Source organism: Benincasa hispida, chromosome 2 (genome assembly GCF_009727055.1).
Source record: "Benincasa hispida cultivar B227 chromosome 2, ASM972705v1, whole genome shotgun sequence".
NCBI lineage: Eukaryota > Viridiplantae > Streptophyta > Magnoliopsida > Cucurbitales > Cucurbitaceae > Benincasa > Benincasa hispida.
In genome coordinates this window covers 43,750,772-43,770,353 of record NC_052350.1, presented here as the reverse complement: position 1 = coordinate 43,770,353, position 19,582 = coordinate 43,750,772, and the positions used below count along the sequence as shown (strand labels likewise).

The following is a 19,582-nucleotide window of genomic DNA, read 5'->3' as shown; positions in this document are numbered from 1 at the left end:
CTGTAAGGATAGTCAGTAGATATCAGTCTATTTCAGGACAAGGTCACTGGACAGTCGTCAAGAACATCCTCAGGTATCTTCGGAGAACAAGGGACTACATGCTTGTGTATGATTCTAAGGATTTGATCCTTATAGAATACACGGACTCTGATTTTTAGATTAATAAAGATACTAAAAAATCCACTTCAGGATCAGTGTTCACTCTTAACAAAGGGGTTGTAGTTTGGCAAAGCAGCAAGCAGGGGTGCATCACGGACTCCACTATAGAGGCCGAGTATGTAGCAGCTTGTGAAGCTGCTAAGAAGGTTGTTTGGCTCAGGAAGTTCCTGACTGGTATGGAAGTTGTTCCAAACATGTCTAGGCCCATCACTCTTTATTGTGATAGTAGTAGTGTTGTGGCGAATTCCCGTGATCCTCGAAGTCATAAGCGCGGTAAGCACATTGAGCGGAAATACCATCTCATCCGAGACATTGTGCATCAAGGGGACGTGATTGTCACGAAGATAGCTTTGGAGCACAATGTTGCTAATTCGTTTATGAAGGCCCTCACGGCTACAGTATTTGAGGGTCACCTGCAGAGTATGGGTCTATGGAACAGACCACTGCTGGACTAGGGCAAGTGGGAGATCTTATACTGGCCATTTGTGCCTTAGTTTATTTTTTTGTGTAGTTGTAATTTGATTGTCTTGTACACCCCACTAGCTTTAGGACAAGTGGGAGATTGTTGGGGTTGATATCCTAAATCTCATAGGATTCTGTAGTTTGAAACACTTGTATGAACAAACATTTTGTGATTTATAATATATGATATTTTATTCACTTCAGTCGATGAAATTTGTGATATTTTAGTTTTATTAATCAAAAACCAATAAACTAAGATCCAGGTTATCGTTGTAACTTAAACATGTATGTGGAGACATACAAGTGGATCGTATTTTAAGTGATAAACTAAATGGTCTGTAGTATATGGATAAGGAGGGATACCTTATCCTAGTGACACTATGAGTGTGGCCCACTTTGTAGCTGTTACAAATGTTGTAAAGTGCTACAAATGATCTGATCCTGATCATTCATGTATTAGACATGCGAGTAGGGATATTCTATAAAAGAAGTTTATATAAGACCGGACCACAAAATATTTAGTCTCGTTATATAACGTCGTTCATAATTGAGACTTTCATTTCACTAGGATGACCATAGGTAACATGACCTTAATCCTGAGAGAGTTGTGAACTCTTACCTATGAGGGCGGTCCTTTGATTTGCATGGGTGAGAGTGGCCAGATCGCCGACTCAACAAGCCTACCATTTTGAGGATTCGTTTGATAGAGAAGCTGGGAACTCAGCTACACAAGATGGAATTCACTCCTTTCCCGAAGCAGGGGTAAGTAGATAAATCGCTCCCTTAATGGCTGATTTTAGGGTTTGAACAATGTGGCGCCACATCCTCTCTCAGCTCGAGAGGGGTTTAGTCATAGTAGAACTATGATCTATTGTTCATTAGAGGAATCAGTGATACTTAAGGAGTTAGATGTAACTACAGAGGCAAAATGGTAATTTGGCCTAGTTGTACTTACGAGCGATTTGTGAAGGGTCGTTATACTGTTGATTGGTTATATCTAATAGACACAGAAATATATCTATAGTACGAAGAGTGCAGTTGTCGGTCTTATATGGAGTGCCTGACAGTTAACGGATGCTAGATAATGTGATTAAAGAGTTTAGTCGGTTATTCACGTACCGTTGGAGTTTCAAGCTACAGGTCCATAAGGTCCCCTTGGTAGCTCAATGGATTCAAGTTGAGAATCAGTTTTTGGGTTAATTTGAAATATTCGAATTAATAAGAAGTAAATTGATTATATATGATATAATTCAATTATATATGATATAAAATTGATATAATGTATTTGATACATTATTTATTAATTGGAGGAACTAATATTTGAATATGATTCAAATATAATTTCTATGAATTAGATTCATAGTTATTAAATTTAATATAAATATGATTTATATTAAATGCCATAAAATAGAAAAGAACTTTGGTTTTATATGTTGCATATGATGCAATATTAAAACTCCAGGTTATAAATATAATATGATAAGTTAGTTATTGTATTTATTTATAATTTATTAATTATATGATAATTAAATTTCTTTTTCTCCAATAACTACCTTTAGTGGGTGGTTATACGGTTTTATGGTAAATAAGTGGGATAAAAAGAAAACAGCTTTCTAATGTTTCCAAGAGACATAATTGGCAATCGAGTAAAAATAGTTCTACTGCACGATAGCTTTAGAGAGCCTAAACGACTAAGTATCGAGTCTGTGCGATAGACCTCATCTTCTACACGCAGGTTATAGTTTTACTACACGATAGTTTTAGAGAGCCCACACTCCTAGATTCTCACACCGAGAATACCAAGGTAATCTAGTGGTTGTATCCGAATCTAATCGAGGATCGAGTTGATACTCATTGCTGGTGTTCGAGGGAGATCGAGTTCGAGTTCGAGCTGCGTTCATGACTGATCGAGGGATATTCTTGAAGAAGTGTTCTTCAAAGGTATAGTTTCTCTCATCCTTTGTATTTATTTCAAGAAGCATGCTATAATTTATGATTTAATGCATAATCTGTTTAGTATGACTATGAATGTATGAGTTCTTTCACAATAGAGTTTGGACGATCCACTTCCGCTCATAGGTCCTCTATATTTTGAGTTCCTACACCCAGATGCAAGATTGAGCTTTGTAATAAGCTTTTCGGGATGAGGTTTAAGTTATCATGGATGTGATTGTGTCTTTCCTATGTTGAGCTGGAGGGAGAGATTGTTGTGGGTGTCTAGCCCACTTGTTGAACAATAAGACTTTATTTTAAATTTGTGTTTTTGTTGCACAAACAAGACTTTATTTTAAATTTGTGTTTTGTGAGCCCAAAATATTGAGTAATTTATTTGGCCCAATTAGGGTTAATTTTAGGGTTGGCCCATCTTGAAAGCTCTAGATTTTATTTTATGTGATATGGGTATGACCTAGGGAGAAAGAGAGTGAAAAAGAAGCAGAAAATCAGAGAGAAAAACAAATAGTTGTGCGGTTCGGTTTTTCAACGACAACTTTCACAAAGTTATCTATTGTTGAAGCTTGAATCATTGGATTATGTTGAAATTTGGTCCGTCTGTTTAAGACACATAGGTCTCATTTTGAACGGTTGGATATTTTTTTGGAGCGCTGGTTTGTCCGTAAATGTTGCTTAACATTATATGTAAAACTGGATGATTTCTCATTCTTTTTATTTCTCAAGTGTTGATCTCTTATGTATGAAAGTGTCGGTGGGTGGTGAATCTTTGTATGACCGATTTGGGTTTTTTTCCCTCACTTTTATCATAATAAGAGAAGTTGACAAGGGTGGACTCCTCACAAGTCCCGTGGTTTTTACTCTTCACATTGAAGGGGTTTTCCATGTATAATTCGTGTGTGCTAGTTGCTTTTAGTCTTCAAAAATTTTGCAGTTTATTGTTGTCCATTATTGGTTGATTGTTTGGTGATTGTTTAATGATTAATTTGTGGTATTTTAGAGTACAATTGTTTGGTTGATTATCTTGAAGAAGATCTTAGTAGATAGTTGTTATATTAGAGTGGAAAAAATGTAGTTACAAAAGTTTCACATAATATTTCTCACAATCGTATGAATACATATTATAGAATATTGCCCACAACCTATATTATGAAATAAATGACTTAACCACAAGACTAGGTAGTTAAAAGGTTTCAGATTTTCACCTTCAATATACTGTTGAAGAATTGAATGTCGGCATATTATAGTGCACTACTACAAAAATTGGATTACTTGATGTTTTTTCAATGTCAAGTAAAAGGTATACTTGACACTTATAAAAGCGTCAACTATTCGAGTGTCAAGTATAGTGTGATAACTTGACTCCGAAAAAATATAAAGTAATATGTTTCTTGATACAGTTTTCGTGTCAAGTAAAATAATACACTTGCCATTGGTGGTATGTCAAGTTTATTCAAGTGTCAAGTATAGTGTGATACTCTTTGTCGTTTTTTATGTGTCAAGTATATGTCTTTTTATTTTCAAATTAAATGCCCCAATCGATATTTTCATTTTCTACCTTGTATTCTAACAATAAAATTACATCAAATAAATAAACATTATACATTTAAGATCTATCGACTCAATATATTCACTAAAAATCCATATGTTCAACTATGAACACTCCTCACAAATTACAACAATATTTCTCTTCCACATGTACATGCACAAAATAAAATCTCAACTATTGCTTTTGTATATAAAACTCAACTTTCAACATACACAAAAGTGTCAAATTGTTTAATAAATAACCTCTCAACAAAGTACATTATTTCATATATACATTGAGCTTTGAAGTCTAAACGTCGAGAACTAAGGGTCAAGCAAGCCATGTTTAAGCAAGTCAACCTGCAAAATAGAATAAAGGGCAATAACATCAAATTTCAAAATATATAAATAAGTGTTAGAATACAACAACGTAATCCAACCTACGAAAAGTTCAATAATAATGGTTACAAAACGCAAATTCCAACAACTATGTAATAATTTCAAAAGAGTTTCAAGGTCTTAATACCTACCAAAACGTCCAAACATCGTTAACTTTATTAGATAGTGGCTCCAATCCCTTGAAATCTTTGAATTGAACATTAAAAATTGAAAATAACTCAATTATTAGACCAATACTTCAATGGGTAACAAAGAACTATTAATACTAACCTTCAAACTTACCAAAATCTTGCCAAGATCGGTCTCAAACCTATTGAACAGCAACTCAACTCCTTCCAACACTTCAATCTAACACCAAAAAACTGACAGGTATTACTAAGTTAATGTCAAAACTTATTGAGTGTTCAAAAATTTTCAAGTAATACCACCAATACCAACCAAAATATCGTGGGCAATAATGGAACAAACCTAATATCCAACAGCAAACAAGATATACCTCATATACTTACCGAAAATCTTACTGAAATCAATATCAACCTATTGGACAGCACATTAATGTTCTCCGAATCTTGAATCTAAAGCCAAATCACAAAGAGCATCAATCAATTTAGGTAAAAAACTTATCGATATTCAAAAATTTCCAAGAAATCCACTAAAGTAATCAAAACTTACCAAACTTACCAAAAGTTTATCCAAAAATACAAGATTCCAGCGAGATGAAGTATAGATCTGAAGAGATAGAGTGAAGCTCACACTTGAACAGATCTGTTACAAAGCTAGACCTCAACGAAGACGTGGACGACCTCGACGACAACAAGTGGATTTGGCTGGACCAACTTGACTGAAGCGACGGAAGCAGTTGGGGCGTTCGGCTATAGATTTGGGCGGGGCTAAAGCGATGGAAGCGATGGAAGCGTTCAGCTACAGATCTGGGCGCGGCTGAAGCGACGGTGGCGGTTGGGGGCGTTCGACTACAAATCTGGGCGGGGCTGAAGACTCGCAAAGGATGTGCACAATTGGCCGGCTGCCGCAGTTGAGCAGACGGCAAGGGAACTAAGCAGACGGNAGCGTTCAGCTACAGATCTGGGCGCGGCTGAAGCGACGGTGGCGGTTGGGGGCGTTCGACTACAAATCTGGGCGGGGCTGAAGACTCGCAAAGGACGTGCACAGCTAGCCGGCTGGCACGGCTAAGCAGACGGCGAGGGAGAGGGTTGGCATGGCTGAGCAAACGACATAATGAAAAACTCAATAATAGCGCGAATAGAGGCGAGGGGAGAATGAAGGTTGGCGACGGCTAGGGTTTTCGGGCGCATGAAGAAGAAAAAAATTGGGGGGAAGGGAAAGATCGTGAGTGAGATGGTGAAGGAGGAGAGAAAGAGTTCTTAATTTGAGAGAGGAAAATATTATTTTATTTGATAATTTTGGTAGGAGGGAAACCAAATTTGAGAGAGAAATGAAAATAGGAGAGGGAGGGAAACAAAAAATAAAGTCTCTACACATTCGTTGAGTAAAGTAAAGGAGGAGAGAAAGATTTTTTAATTTGAGAGGTAAATGAAAAATAAAGTCTCTACATGATCGCTGAGTAAAAAATAAAGTCTCTACACGATCGCTGAGTAACACTAGACGATCGCCTACCAAATGTTACATGATCACTAAGCTCGGCTACACGATTGCTTAGCTCTATTACACGATCGCTGAGTAACAAAATGTTATACGATCGCCTACCTAATGTTATACGGTCGTCTATCAAATGCTACACGATCGATGAGCTCGGCTACACGATCGCTGAGTGATACTAGATGATCGCCTACCAAATGCTATACGATCGCTGAGCTCGGCTACACAATCGTTGAGTAACAAAATGCTATACGATCGCCTACCCAATGATATACGATCGCCTATCAAATGCTACACAATCACTGATCTCGGCTACATGATCGCTTAGCTCTACTACACGATCGCTGAGTAACACTAGACGATAGCCCACAAAAACCCCCACGATCGCTTACCCGAAACTGCACGATCGCTTACAAAATATTACACGATCACTTACCAGTTTCTATACGATCGCCTACCAAATTGGAGGCCTATCAAATATCCGAAATATTCTGTCAATCTCCGCTTTTTTAACCCTTTTACTTGACACGAAAAAAATGTCAAGTAAGAGCTTCTTATACTTGACACGTGAAACGTGTCAAGTAAGACCTTATATTACTTGACACGAAAATCATGTTAAGTAAAGGTTCGCATGAAAATATCCTAAATATTCCGTCAATCTCCGCTTTTTTAACCTTTTTACTTGACACGAAGAAAATGTCAAGTAAGAGCTTCTTATACTTGACACGTGAAACGTGTCAAGTAAGACCTTATATTACTTACGAAAATCGTGTCAAGTAAAGGTTCGTGTGAAAATATCGAAAATATTTCATCAATCTCCGATTTTTTAACCCTTTTACTTGACATTTTTTTGTCCAAAATCATATTACTTGACGTTTTTTTTCCACAGAAATGTCAAGTAATTAAAAACTACAAGTGTCAAGTAATGTAGATTTTGTAGTAGTGGTGTTTCATAAATTTTCTAACATAGAGAAGAAGAGAATCTATGTTATATATGAAATACAGGATAGATGAATAATGGTTGAAATATCTGATCGGAATCCTTAAAAAAATAGGAAACGTACCAGAAGTTTCACCAGAAGAAACTGAATCGCCTTTATTTTTCTTCGTTCTTGAGCGCGTCTAAGAAGAAAGATGGAGATGATCGAGGGGTTGGAGATTTTTGTGTATTTTCTAATTTAATTGAAATATTTGAAAAATGAAAATTTTCTCTTAAAACGTGTGTGTGAGTTAAGAGATCTTTTAGTTTCCTTTTTTAAAAAATAAGTAAACTGATTATAGGTTGGGACTAAAAGGTAATTGGATCTTAATATTTGTAAAATTAAAAAACCCACTTAAATATTCTTGTAAATAATGGAAAAGTTGATATAAATGAAATATAGTGTCTTTATTAGGGTCTTAGGTATTGTTAAAATATATTATAATATTGATGTCGACAACTATGTAGAACCTATAATTAAGTGTAGTAAATATTATTTCAAAACCCTCCTTACTAAAGTATTTATTATTTTTTATTCATTCTCTCTCTTTTTTTTTTATTTTTAGTACAATATAAACTATTTCTTATCTAGACTAAAATAAGTTACACCCAAAAACAGACTATAATAATTAGTTCAGCGTCCCAAACACCCCATTTATGTTTGTGTTTAGTTGGTTTAAAATCTTAAAAATGTGAAAACGGTCCATAAACTTTCAGATTTATTTAATATGTCATTGAGATATTTAAACATTTTCAAAATGAGCTAATTCACTTACTTTTTTTTTTTTCTTCTAAGACATTCTAACTTTTCAAAATGTTTAAACGTTCAGTTTTGTGTCAAACGAATCAAAGACTCGATATTTACAAATTTGAAAGTTCAAATCTCTATTAGACACAAAATTGAATCCTTAAGCCCATCTTACATTCACTCACCTATTAACAAATTAACTTAATTATAAAACTAGCACATTTTTTAAAACTCGTAATAATAGTTTTTCTTGGTCCATATTAGACAAGATTGGCCAACAAGATTTAGTAAAAAATCAACTTTTTCTAACTTATCTATTGTTTTGGGCATACATATTATTGATTACATATTGAGATTCGTTAAATTTTTATGTAATATTCCCAAATTTTATGTCAAATCTTATATCTTTTCAATTTTTCTCCAAATTTGGTTATTTTTATTAAATATTATATCAAATTATTACGTAATTTTTCAAATCTTTACCATAATTTCTGTTTTCACAATTATATGAATTTCCAAAATTCCAAATGGATTTTCCAATTATCAAAATAGATTTTATAAATTGATTCAACATTTTTAAATTTTGGGAAATATCAAATTTTGTGAAAATTTGGTAAGAATTGGGATATATATAGAATTTCGGTGTTAATCTTACCGACATTCCACCGAAAAAGCTCAATATATCAAATTTCAGTATTAATTATGTTTGAGATTTCACCGAGAAAATCCAAATACATAAAATCTCAGTGTTATTTTGTCCAGGATTAATACCAAGATCCACATAATTTTTTTTTCAAATTATATGCAATCTCTCCAAATCTTATACCGACTCTTATTTCTTTTCGAATTTCCTCTTACAATATTTCTCAAATCTTATATAAAATCTTACAAATCTTACTCCAATTTATATTTACACGAATATCTAAATTGATTTATTGATTATCTAAATATGTTACTAATTATCTTTTTAAATTTCTCCAAATTAGGTAATATTTGATAGTGTGATTTTTTAATTTCATAAATATTTGAGAAGATTACCTAATATTTCGATTTTTTACTCAAATCTCAGGTGTAATCAAGTGAGATATAGCGAGATAAGGTCCAAAAAAAATTTAACTCAATCTCTATGTCGATTTTGTTCGGAATGCACTTAGAAAAACTATTTGAACAAATTTTTAAAAAATATGCTAGATTTGTATGGTGAAATTTTAGTACTATTTCTGTTAATTTTCCGAAAATAATGCCTGAAAGTGGAAGAAGCTTTTGAGGGTATGGCGTATGGGTAGTGGATTGCAGTGATGCCTTTTCTTCAGCTGCAATGGCGAAGGGCAGTTTCGTCATTAAATAAAAATCTACACCTCTATTTAAAGTCGCTCCAATGTCTGATTTACCAAGAATTTTCTTTCCTTTTCTGTCAGTTTTGTTTTTGTAATTGAGATCTTGACATATCGGAACCGCCTTCTTCCGCCGTCGCCGGATCCCATCTTCTTTCATTTCTCAGGTCAACCTTTTTTCTCTCTTTCTTTAGCTCTTTCTATGACATGGGTTTTGATTCCATTTTGCTTGCTGCATCTTTAAGGCTTTTGTTTCTTCATCTTTATGCTACTGTAATTGGATTTCTGTGTAATTGCTGTTGAGAATCTGAGAGTACGATTCTGATATACACTCAAAATGATTTGAATTCTAAACTAGCTGGTCTAGCTGCCTGTGGAAACTGGAAATTGGCCCAGTTTTTGTATTTCATCTTTGAAGATGAAATTGAGATTATTGGGAATGGGTGAAAAGAAGCAGCATAAGGTTGATTGGCATTTCCTTTGATGAATCATTGTTTGTTATGGTGCGACTCTTTTCTTTTTTGCTTGCAAATGTTTGACCTGAGTGTATTTGGTTTGAGCTTGATGAATTGTTGAAGACACTTCTCTTCTGGTGGCCAGATGCAGGTTGAGAATTGTCTATGTGTAAAACTACTCTTAAAAGTCAAAGCTAAGTTGATTTATTATGGTATATTTGCACAAGTTCCAACAAAGAACTAAATATTGATTAGCGAGAAATAACATTACAGGAGTTTCAGCAATATGGCGTGGTGTAAGATTCACAAAATCTGGAAGTGTCATTTTTTCCCTTTTCCTACTTCAGTTTTTGTTTCCACAGTTTGCTCTCTTCTGATGGCCAGATGCAGTTTGGAAATTGTCTTGTTTTAAACTACCTTAAAGTCAAAGCTAAGTTGATTTATTATGGTATATTTGCAAAAGTTCCAACAAAGAACTAAATATTGATTAGCGAGAAATAACATTATAGAAGTTTGAGCAATATGGCGTGGTGTTAGATTCACAAATCTAGAATTGTCATTTTTCCCTTTTCCTACTTCAGTTGTTGAATTGGTGAAGACACTTCTCTTTTTTTTTTTGTCCCCCTCCCTTTTCCTACTTCTGTTTTTGTTACAACAGTTTGCTCTCTTCTGATGGCCAGATGCAATTTGAAAATGTTCTGTTAAACTACCCTTAAAAGTCAAAGCTAAGTTGATTTATTATGGTATATTTTCACATGACCCAATAAACAACTATCCATATTGATTAGTGAAAAAATAACATTACAGGAGTTTGAACAATATGGCACGTTGTTAGGTTCACAAAATCTAGAAGTTTGTTATGCATATTCTTAAATCTTAGCATCTTGCATTTTAGATTCCAAAACTATTGGTATGTTTTGCTGTGGAGGTTTTTCTTGCTGTTGTTCAAAGTAGGGGAGAACATATTAATACCCTATTATTGTTTGGATTGATCTGGAATAATTTTTCATTTGGTACTCAATTTATTCTCTAAAAATAAGAACTACTTGAATGAATCTATTGGGCAAATAGGCGAAAGAAAAGAACTACAAGAATGATTATTTCTCTGAATTTATCTAGGTCAATTTGATTTTTAGAAGCAACACCTCCCCCTTCAGAAAATGTGATTGGTTGCATGGAAAACTACAGTTTTGAGATAAAATTTGTTTTTGAAAATGAACTAATATGAATTTTAAATAACTTTTGGGTTGGTTTAAACCTATTGATTTGATCAAATAAAATTTTACAGTTCCCAATCTTACTTGATGTATGCACCTGGGATGCTCGAGTTCTTTAGTTTTTCCATGTTGTTGCTGTCTTAGATGATGTATTTTTTTTTTTTTAATCTGTTAAACTGCATCTGCTCTCTCCTGCCCTGATTTTATCATCTGGTACATATCCATCATCTTCATTGATGTTTTTATTTTCCCTTTTCCATTCCTTCCAGGCTGAATTAGTAGGGGTGTGATTAATTTAGCAGTGAATTAATAGGCGTCCAATTAATTTAGCAGTTGGTTCATATGCAGACTAGTTAACTCTGATATTAAGAGGGGTGAAGGTATCTGAGAACAGTGTAATGGTTAAAGCATACTCTCAGGAGTACACTTACAAGCACCCGTGGGATCGGGTAACTTGTGCATCTTGGCGTAAATTTGCCGACCCTGAGAACAAGCGTATATTGTCCCATATTCTTGAAGTTGACACCTTAAACAGAAAGGTTGACCCTGAATCTGGGAAGCTATATACAACCCGTGCTATCACAATCCATGCCCCTGGACCATGGTTTGTTCGTAAAATTGTTGGTCAGGATATTTGCCACTGTGTCGAATCCACAGTTGTAGATGCTCGATCACAATCGATGCAACTCACAACTCGAAATATTAGTCTCCAGAAGTTCATAGAAGTGGTGGAGAAAATCAGGTATGAACCTCACCCAGAAAATCCAAACGGATGGACAATTTGCAAACAGGAGACAAGTATTCGGATCAAGCCATTGTCAGCACTGGCATCAATGGCTGAAAAAGTGGAGCAACGATGCGCAGAGAGGTTCGTGCAAAACAGTGCCAAGGGTAGAGAAGTGATGGAGAGGATATGTAAGTATCTTGAAGCAGAATCTAATGGATTCACAATCTAACTGTTACTTCCTCTCGCTAATTATGTACTGGTTCGAAAGGATGGGTGAAGTGTGCTATTTCCAGAGACCAGAGCTGTTTTTAATAAAATAATTCTCATGGAGAAACTTAGGATACTCCCCAAATTTTGATAAGATGAGATTTGAATTATAGAGCATCATGTCCCATTGCATTTTCCTGACATCTGTATTTTTGGCTATGGAATGCCTTCCTAGCTTTAGTTGATTGTTTGTAAAATGGCCTTTGATTTTTATCAGAACTTCTCATAAATATGCTTACAGAATGTGTAATGTTTCTGTTAGGTGCTCTCTGGCAGCATTTAGCCATGCTATTCTGCTGTTGTTGTTCCTTGTGTGGAAACAAAGAAAAAGGAAAATTTTGAGCTGCTGAAAATCCATCTTGAAAAATTGCTCACTTTTGTAAAACAAAATTGTGCTTTCATGAATGGTGAATTTGTTGGTTAAGATTAGTAAAGGAGGATGAATGGTTGAAATAAGTTTAAATGGTGTGTAAGTGTTTTGTATTTTAATTTTTTTCAGGGGGAAAAAAACTTCCTTGCTTGAATTATTAAGTATACATAATGCTAGTCCTTTTAAGTGTTTTGGTTGTCTTTCAAATTTTGCATGAATACTCTTTTTTATTTTAGTATTTGAGGGATGGCTGAGAAGGAATTATCAAAACCATTATAACTGAAGTTTTAAAGCTACATATCCGATAATAATTTCATTTTTAGATTTTCGATTTTTTAATTTTTTTTTCTTGTTTCTCAATTTTTCAACTGAACTTCTAATCAAATTATTCTTTAATTTTTAAACTTGACTTGGTTTTTAAGATTACTAATAAAAAGTGGATAACAAAATACATGTGAAAGTAATATTTATAAATTTCATTTTTAAAAATAAAAAATCAAATACCAAACTAAAATGTTTACATTAGACCTACAAAAGACTATGATTTTAGTCTATATTCATTGTTGGTTCCAACTAACACAAATTAAGGATTCAAATAGACTTTGAATATTTAGAAATTAAAAAATTAACAAGAACAAAAATAAACCAACATGAAATATCTCTTTCTTTCTTTTTGGTACCTATGAGTGTTCGATTCAACTTGTACAGACATTGACTAATCTCACGTAACAATCCGTCCAATCCCACATTATTAGTCTTACAAGACAACTACCCTAACATTTTGGTATTCAAAGAAACTCTAGAATATCAAATCCTAAATAGGTGATTTCCATTGATAGAACTTATGACCTCTTAGGTCTATCAAAATCGTCTTCCTATTTACCACAAAACTAGCACATGATGGATATATTTATCCATCCATTTTAAACTCCCAATTATCTTTTTTTCTTAACTCTCAATGCAACTTAATTAATTAATATGTGAATGAAGTAGAAGTAGATTGCTTTTTTCCCCCTAGAATATCAAGTATGCATATATACATACGAATTTCTTTCTGGTATAAATATAACATTAGTCTCAAATATCATGAACTGAGAATTAAGAACTAGTAATTATATTTTACTCCTAGCGTACTTTTTTCCACGTTTGAAAATTATTGACAGGATTTAGTCTAATTAATCAGACCAATTTATTTGAATCGATCCGGATTACAAACAAATCAAACACGGGCAGCATGCATTCATATATGAATTCCTCAAGACACTTTATGACACAATACAGTCACGTAACAGGCTTATGATGATAACATTAAACTGTTGTAAGAACGAGAAAAATACCAAAACCGACATACTGCTTCCTACATTTTCTTCAGACTGCAGAGATGCAACGATTTTGCCATACCCTCCCTCCAAATATAACAATACACAACATGTTACAAGATATGCATGCAGCAAAGCAGAAATCATCTAGGTGATGATGACAATGATCAACACATTACAAGGGTTCCAACCAGCCTTTAGCCTGATTTGCGCTTTAGATCTTATCGAGCTTCTCTGCCTTCACAATTGGGTTCGCTTTAGCAATTGCATCCTGTGCAGATGTGCGGTAATCGAAGGGGCAATTGTGTTTGTCAGAGTAACGATGAATAGCACAGAAGATGTTACCGCAACGACAGTCGAATCCCATTAATCCAACTCGCTTGTTGCAACTGTTGCATCGTCTAGGCCTGTCCTTTGGCTTCACTCCACTGCTCCCATCAGAAACAACCACGGGCGATGCCTGCATTGGTGTGATCTTAGGCTCCATCAAACTAACTGGCTCATCCACGCTGGCGGTGGCAAAGGTTTCATTTTGGTTAGAACTAGATGATCCATTCATGATACTTCCAAGAGTTGAAGCACTCAGTTTAGCCTGATCTTGTTTCAACATCAAATCCTTGTGGCACTTGGAACACATATTCATAGTAGCCGCACTTCCGAAGAAGCCACAGTTGTTGATGCACAGAAAGGGACCCTCAGGGGGAGCTTGACAGCTTGCCTCATCATGTTCCATATTGTCAATCTCCTGCAACACATTCACATGAATTTGTTTCTTTTCCTTTTGGGTGGGAAACAGACAGATACACATGTTTAAAACTACACATCATTTCATTTAATAGGCAGACTGCACTGGGAATCAAGATGATGCCATGAACAATACCTAATACAGCAACTATTACTGATAACTATCAAGTGGAAAGCTCGAAGATATCAAATTCTATTCTATACAGGTGACGGTGAACAAAGAATGTTATTCGTGCATGTTTGAGGTACTGGTACTGCAATTAATTAGTATACAAAAAGGTTAAGTATAGTTCATCTTAGGCTATTCTCATTTACTAGGTCACAGAAGCCATTAGCTACAAGTCTGAAAATGAAAAAACTATACAAATTATAAATTGGAATTAGATGAAGAATAAAACTTGCAACAAGGTTAAAATCATAAATTATAGAAGAGAAGAAAAGCATGAACAAGTAGCCCTAAAAGGTTATTCTGATACAAGTACATAATTTTGCATCAAAAGGGAATAATATGCTTATGCACGAATTGGCTTTCCAACATTAACAACAGAAACGAAGATAGCAAGAGAGGACCAAAAGAATCAAGAAATTTAGGCTCCATTTGATAATCATTTGGTTTTGAGCCGTGTTTTAAAAGGCGCATAGATGCCGCTCGCCTCAAAGAAGCGAGACGCATGGAAGAAGGCACGCACCTCTATCCTTCAATTCTTCTTCTTCACCTCTCTTCTTAGATTCTTCCTCACCTCTCCTCTTCGATTCTTCTTCAAAAGACAGGAATATCATACTGCATTCTTCTTAATCTTCATCTCTCCTCTTCACCTCTCCCCTCTACGATTCTTCTTCAAAGGAAGAAATGAATATTTAACCAAACAACATCCTCCATTCGGCCATTCCTCATGTCTTATTATTCTTCTATTCTTCTTTTTCAACTCCAAGTCTCCACGCCACTAGCATTTCATCAAAATTAAAAACAAAAAAGAAAAGGTGATGCAGTGCACATGTCCAGCAACCAACTCTGTTTTTTCTTCTAAAAACAGAGCAGAAGACTCCAAAACAGCAGCCTTCATCTCTCTTCTTCTTTGCTGCCAGCCACCTTTGTTCCTCCAAGACAGAATTCTGGTATGTCCCAAGTTGGTTTGTTCATCACTTTGAACCTTATCTATCTTTTATATATTCTTCTTTAAGTCTTATCTCTTTCCATCAAGGTTTTTGTTGAGTATATACACATCTATATATATATATTATTTTTTTATATAGTGCACCTCACAAAAAAAAAAAAAAGCCCACGCTTTGTTGTGCATCTTGCGCCTAGGCTCCAGAGGGCCATTGTGCTTTAGTGCACCGTGGGAATTAAAAAGCACTGGTTTTGAGTTTGTGGTTTTTGAAAATTAGGCTTAAAAACACTACTTCTATCAATTTCTTTTTTTGTTACCTACTTTCTAGGAGTGTTTTCAAACACCAAGTCAAGTTTTGAAAATTAAAAAAATAATTTTTAGCAACTTGTTCTTGTTATTGGAATTCGGCTAAGAATTCAAGTGTTTAGTTAGGAAAGTGAAACTGTGGTAAATGGCTTGTAAGAAAACCAACATAATTTTGAACCAAAAGGTTAACAAATGGACCTTAATTTAATTTATCACTATAGAGATAAAAACAAATTCCATCAATGATATTATAGTTTGATACCACCTAGGAGAAAAATGGCCATAATTTTCCCGTCTTCATATCTTGAACACCCTTGAGTTAAATCATAAATCCATACAATACTCATCGGGAAAAAAAAAATTAAAATATAAACTCTAAGTAACAGATTATCCATCCCAAATCAACCTTCAAACTCAAACATGCGTGGGATATAAAAATAACAACAGTAATAACAAACAAATTTTAAACTACTCATGGACTCTTAAATAACAAAAATTTGACACTATGCAAACTATGATTTCAACAACCCAAGTCTACAAGTAAGAATTAAACACTTCCCAAATCATCTCTACAAGAGTCTTGATCAGTATACCATCAACAACCCACAGAGTTTGTATTGAACAATCAAAATTCAAGAGTGATATATCTAACAACACATATCTTCATAGCAATCGAGTTAAGTTATTCAATCCCAACTTCAATCAGTAGAAACATTACAACAAACACATAGAAAACAAGAAAGAAAGAAAAATCATACCCCTCTTGCTGGGACGATTAAAAAAAAACCCTTAGAAACAAGGGTTTTAAACCGATCTCCAAGATGAAATTCGCGTCCAAGCAAAACCCCTGTGTTTATGAAATGAAAAATGAAAAAAGAAAAAAGAAAAAAGAAAAAAGCATCTACGAGGATAAGGAACAGAACCCAAATGGTGAAAGATAAAGATGCAATGGAGAAATTGAAAGAAAAGAGAAAGGGGGTTCAGAAACCCTAACCGTGGAAGAAACGGAATTGGGGACGAGAAATAGAGAGGCGGAGTGGAAGTAGAAGGAAGGAAGAAAGTGAGAAGAGAACTATGTGTGATGCGTCATCTCCATTTCCGAAGACAGAATTTCTCCGGAGGAAGAACTGTGCCTACTGATTGATGGCGACGAAGAGAAACCACTTTTCTCATGTAGTTTTTCTTTTTTATTTTTTTTAAGTAGTTATTAAATGATGAATTGAATCACAAATCTCGAACTCGATAGTATAATAATTTTCTCGTGTAATTTCTATCTTTTTAATTTTTCTTTTAATTAAAAAAAAATTATGCAACTATGGTTGAACTAAACTAAAAACTTGTTAATCTAGAAGGGTTGTATACTTGATTTCTATGTTTTTTGTCATCTTTTTACCATTAGTTCTTAATTTTCAATTGAGAATTTTTTTGGGAAAATCTCTTGTAAATCATACATTTCATAAATGTTTTAAAATTCTAATATTTTTAGGTTTCTTTTGGAAATATTTGATTTTTTATATTTTTTTTAAATTAAATCTATAAACATTATTTTTACTTTCAAATTTTATCTACTTTTTAGTGAAGGTTCAAAAAACAATTTGCTAACTAAAAAGAAATAGTTATTAAAAACTTGTTTTTGTTTTTTTGAATTTAGTTAAGAATATAACCATTGTAATTATGAAAAATATAAATTATTGTAAAAAATGAAGAAAAATATAGTTAATTTTCAAAAAAAACAAAAAGTAAAGTTCACGTTTGGCAACCATTTTATTTTATTTTTTTTTTGTTTTTTAAAATTAAGTCTATGGACATTACTTCCACCTCAAATTTCTTTCTTTTTGTTATCCACTTTTCCCCAATAGAACCAAGCCAAATTTTGAGAAATTAAATTTTTAAAAAATTATTTTTGTTACTAAAATTTGGATAAGATTTCAAGCATTGTATTTAAGAAATATACAAATCATTATAAAAAAAATGTGGATGAAGTTGACTTAATTTTTAAAAACAAAAACTAAGTGGTTACTCGATGATCGAATAATTACTAAATGAGCCATAATATTTGATTAGGAGCTTCAACCTATAATTTTGGATAAATTAGCCTTTTATTTTACTTTTTGAAAAATTGTTATATTATTTTGTTCCCATATTCTAATCGATCCGATTTTTTACTTTTTAAATTTGCATCTATTAAATTTAGTTTATATTCAATTAATACAAGATTGGGTGTAATATCATTCCTTTGGCAGTTTTCATTTTTGAAGGATATTTTTCACATTTAATTACAAATTTGTCCAATTAATTACATTTTTTTTTTACAGATTTCAAATTTGACTCAAAATTTTGAATCCCCAAATTCGATGAATTGCATTAATACAGAATTATGGTTAAAAAAATTCATGTTCATCTTTGTTTCGTTTAATATGTATATATAAGAGATTTATTCAAATATGAATATTATTGTTTAAAATACAAACGAGATTTATTCCAAAAATATTAGAATAACTATAAATTTAAGTTGCTCTATATTTTAATTTTAATATCATTTTTATTGAGATATATATTTCACATACTTTGTCATATATATACATGCATATATTTAAAAGTGAGATCTATATTCCACGTACTTTATCATTCTCATGTTATTTAAAAAATAACCTATTTGAAGTTGTAAATAAATTGTAGAAATAAAACCGATACATACTATGTAATATAACTCACGTGACTTTCATGTGTGAGTCATTGATGATTGTGAGATGATTTCGACCTTCTCGAAGATCCTTGGATCGTAAAGAAGGACACCTTCATTATGGCAGACGGATGGGGATGGACGTCGTCTATCTTACAGAAGTTTGGGAAATTTCGGCGGCGATTTTTTATGTCATTGAGGAGTTGTTTGGGGCGCTAAGATGATATAGGATGTGGAGAGTTCTGATAGAGTATGATCGAGCACAGAGATGATATACAATATACGGAAGGAAAATGACGGTGAGATACGAAACACGTTCCGAAAATGGGTCCACAAACAATTAAAATCTGTGAAATAGGATAATGAGCCTCCAAATACTAAGAAAATATAGGATGTGGAGATATATTATTTCATGTTGGACCCCTAAATAATCTTCGAGAGAGATTAGAGAGAGGAAGAAAGTGGAGGTTGCGGTAGAGACCGAAATAATATGAATTTTTGTAAAGTTTTTTTTTTAATGATGAGGTGGGAAATAGGCTTCTCTTTTATTTTATTTTATTTATTTTTTTTTCTTTCTTTCTTTCTTTTTTTTCTTTTTTTAAATGTCGATGGAGATTTGTTAGTAAATGGATCCTAATATTAATATTAATGCTAAAAAAAACCAATTAGGTCATTTCCGACAAAAAGAAATAGGAATTTGATCACATTTATGAAATTTGAGCTTATTATTCAGGTTTTCTACGTAAAAAAACTCTTTTCAATTTTATCAAAATTGATCTTAAACCTAAATAAGTGTTCCAATAAGTCTTCGCTTCCATTTGACTTAATAAATAATTAAAAATAAAAATAAAAAAAGATTTTGACACAAATAATTATTTTCAATATAATAAAAATTTGCCAAAAAAATGTTAGACTAATACACAAATTTATTTGGTCAAAATTCATAATTTTTTTTTTTTTAAAAAAAAAAAAAAAAAACCTGCAGGGGTTTTTTTTTTTTTTTAAATTGAAAGCGTTTAGGAGAAAGTTTTGTTTTTTTAATGATATTTGGAGTGAGAATTTTAGAAGGTGAAACTTATGCTCTTCTTTTTTTTTTTTTTTTTTTTTTAAGTTTAAGTTATTTATCTAAATTTAAGATGCAATTCGATAGAATTAAAAAATTACGGTGAAAATTGATATAACTTTAATAAATTTAGGGGTTAAAAGT

General features: G+C 33.2%; 2 protein-coding genes across 4 annotated transcripts; one reads left to right on the top strand and one right to left on the bottom strand.

Moving 5' to 3' along the window:
- The first annotated feature begins 9,072 nt into the window (after positions 1-9,072).
- Positions 9,073-12,194, top strand: LOC120071940 (protein slowmo homolog). 2 transcript variants are annotated; one of them, XM_039024377.1, is made up of 2 exons: positions 9,073-9,342; positions 11,117-12,194. In XM_039024377.1, the coding sequence occupies exon 2, from the start codon at positions 11,246-11,248 to the stop codon at positions 11,801-11,803; it is 558 nt and encodes a 185-aa protein (XP_038880305.1). In that variant the 5' UTR covers positions 9,073-9,342; positions 11,117-11,245; the 3' UTR covers positions 11,804-12,194. The 2 variants fall into 2 exon arrangements, with proteins under 2 accessions (XP_038880305.1, XP_038880306.1); XM_039024378.1 differs by having other exon boundaries at positions 9,074-9,342; positions 11,196-12,194.
- A 1,225-nt stretch (positions 12,195-13,419) lies between these two features.
- Positions 13,420-16,874, bottom strand: LOC120071383 (zinc finger A20 and AN1 domain-containing stress-associated protein 4-like). 2 transcript variants are annotated; one of them, XM_039023636.1, is made up of 3 exons: positions 16,687-16,874; positions 16,451-16,539; positions 13,420-14,275 (listed from the first exon to the last, which is right to left on the bottom strand). In XM_039023636.1, exon 3 carries the CDS (start codon positions 14,261-14,263, stop codon positions 13,745-13,747), a length of 519 nt encoding a protein of 172 aa, XP_038879564.1. In that variant the 5' UTR covers positions 14,264-14,275; positions 16,451-16,539; positions 16,687-16,874; the 3' UTR covers positions 13,420-13,744. The 2 variants fall into 2 exon arrangements, with proteins under 2 accessions (XP_038879564.1, XP_038879565.1); XM_039023637.1 differs by lacking the exons at positions 16,451-16,539; positions 16,687-16,874 and adding an exon at positions 14,964-16,394.
- Between the last annotated feature and the right edge of the window lie 2,708 nt (positions 16,875-19,582).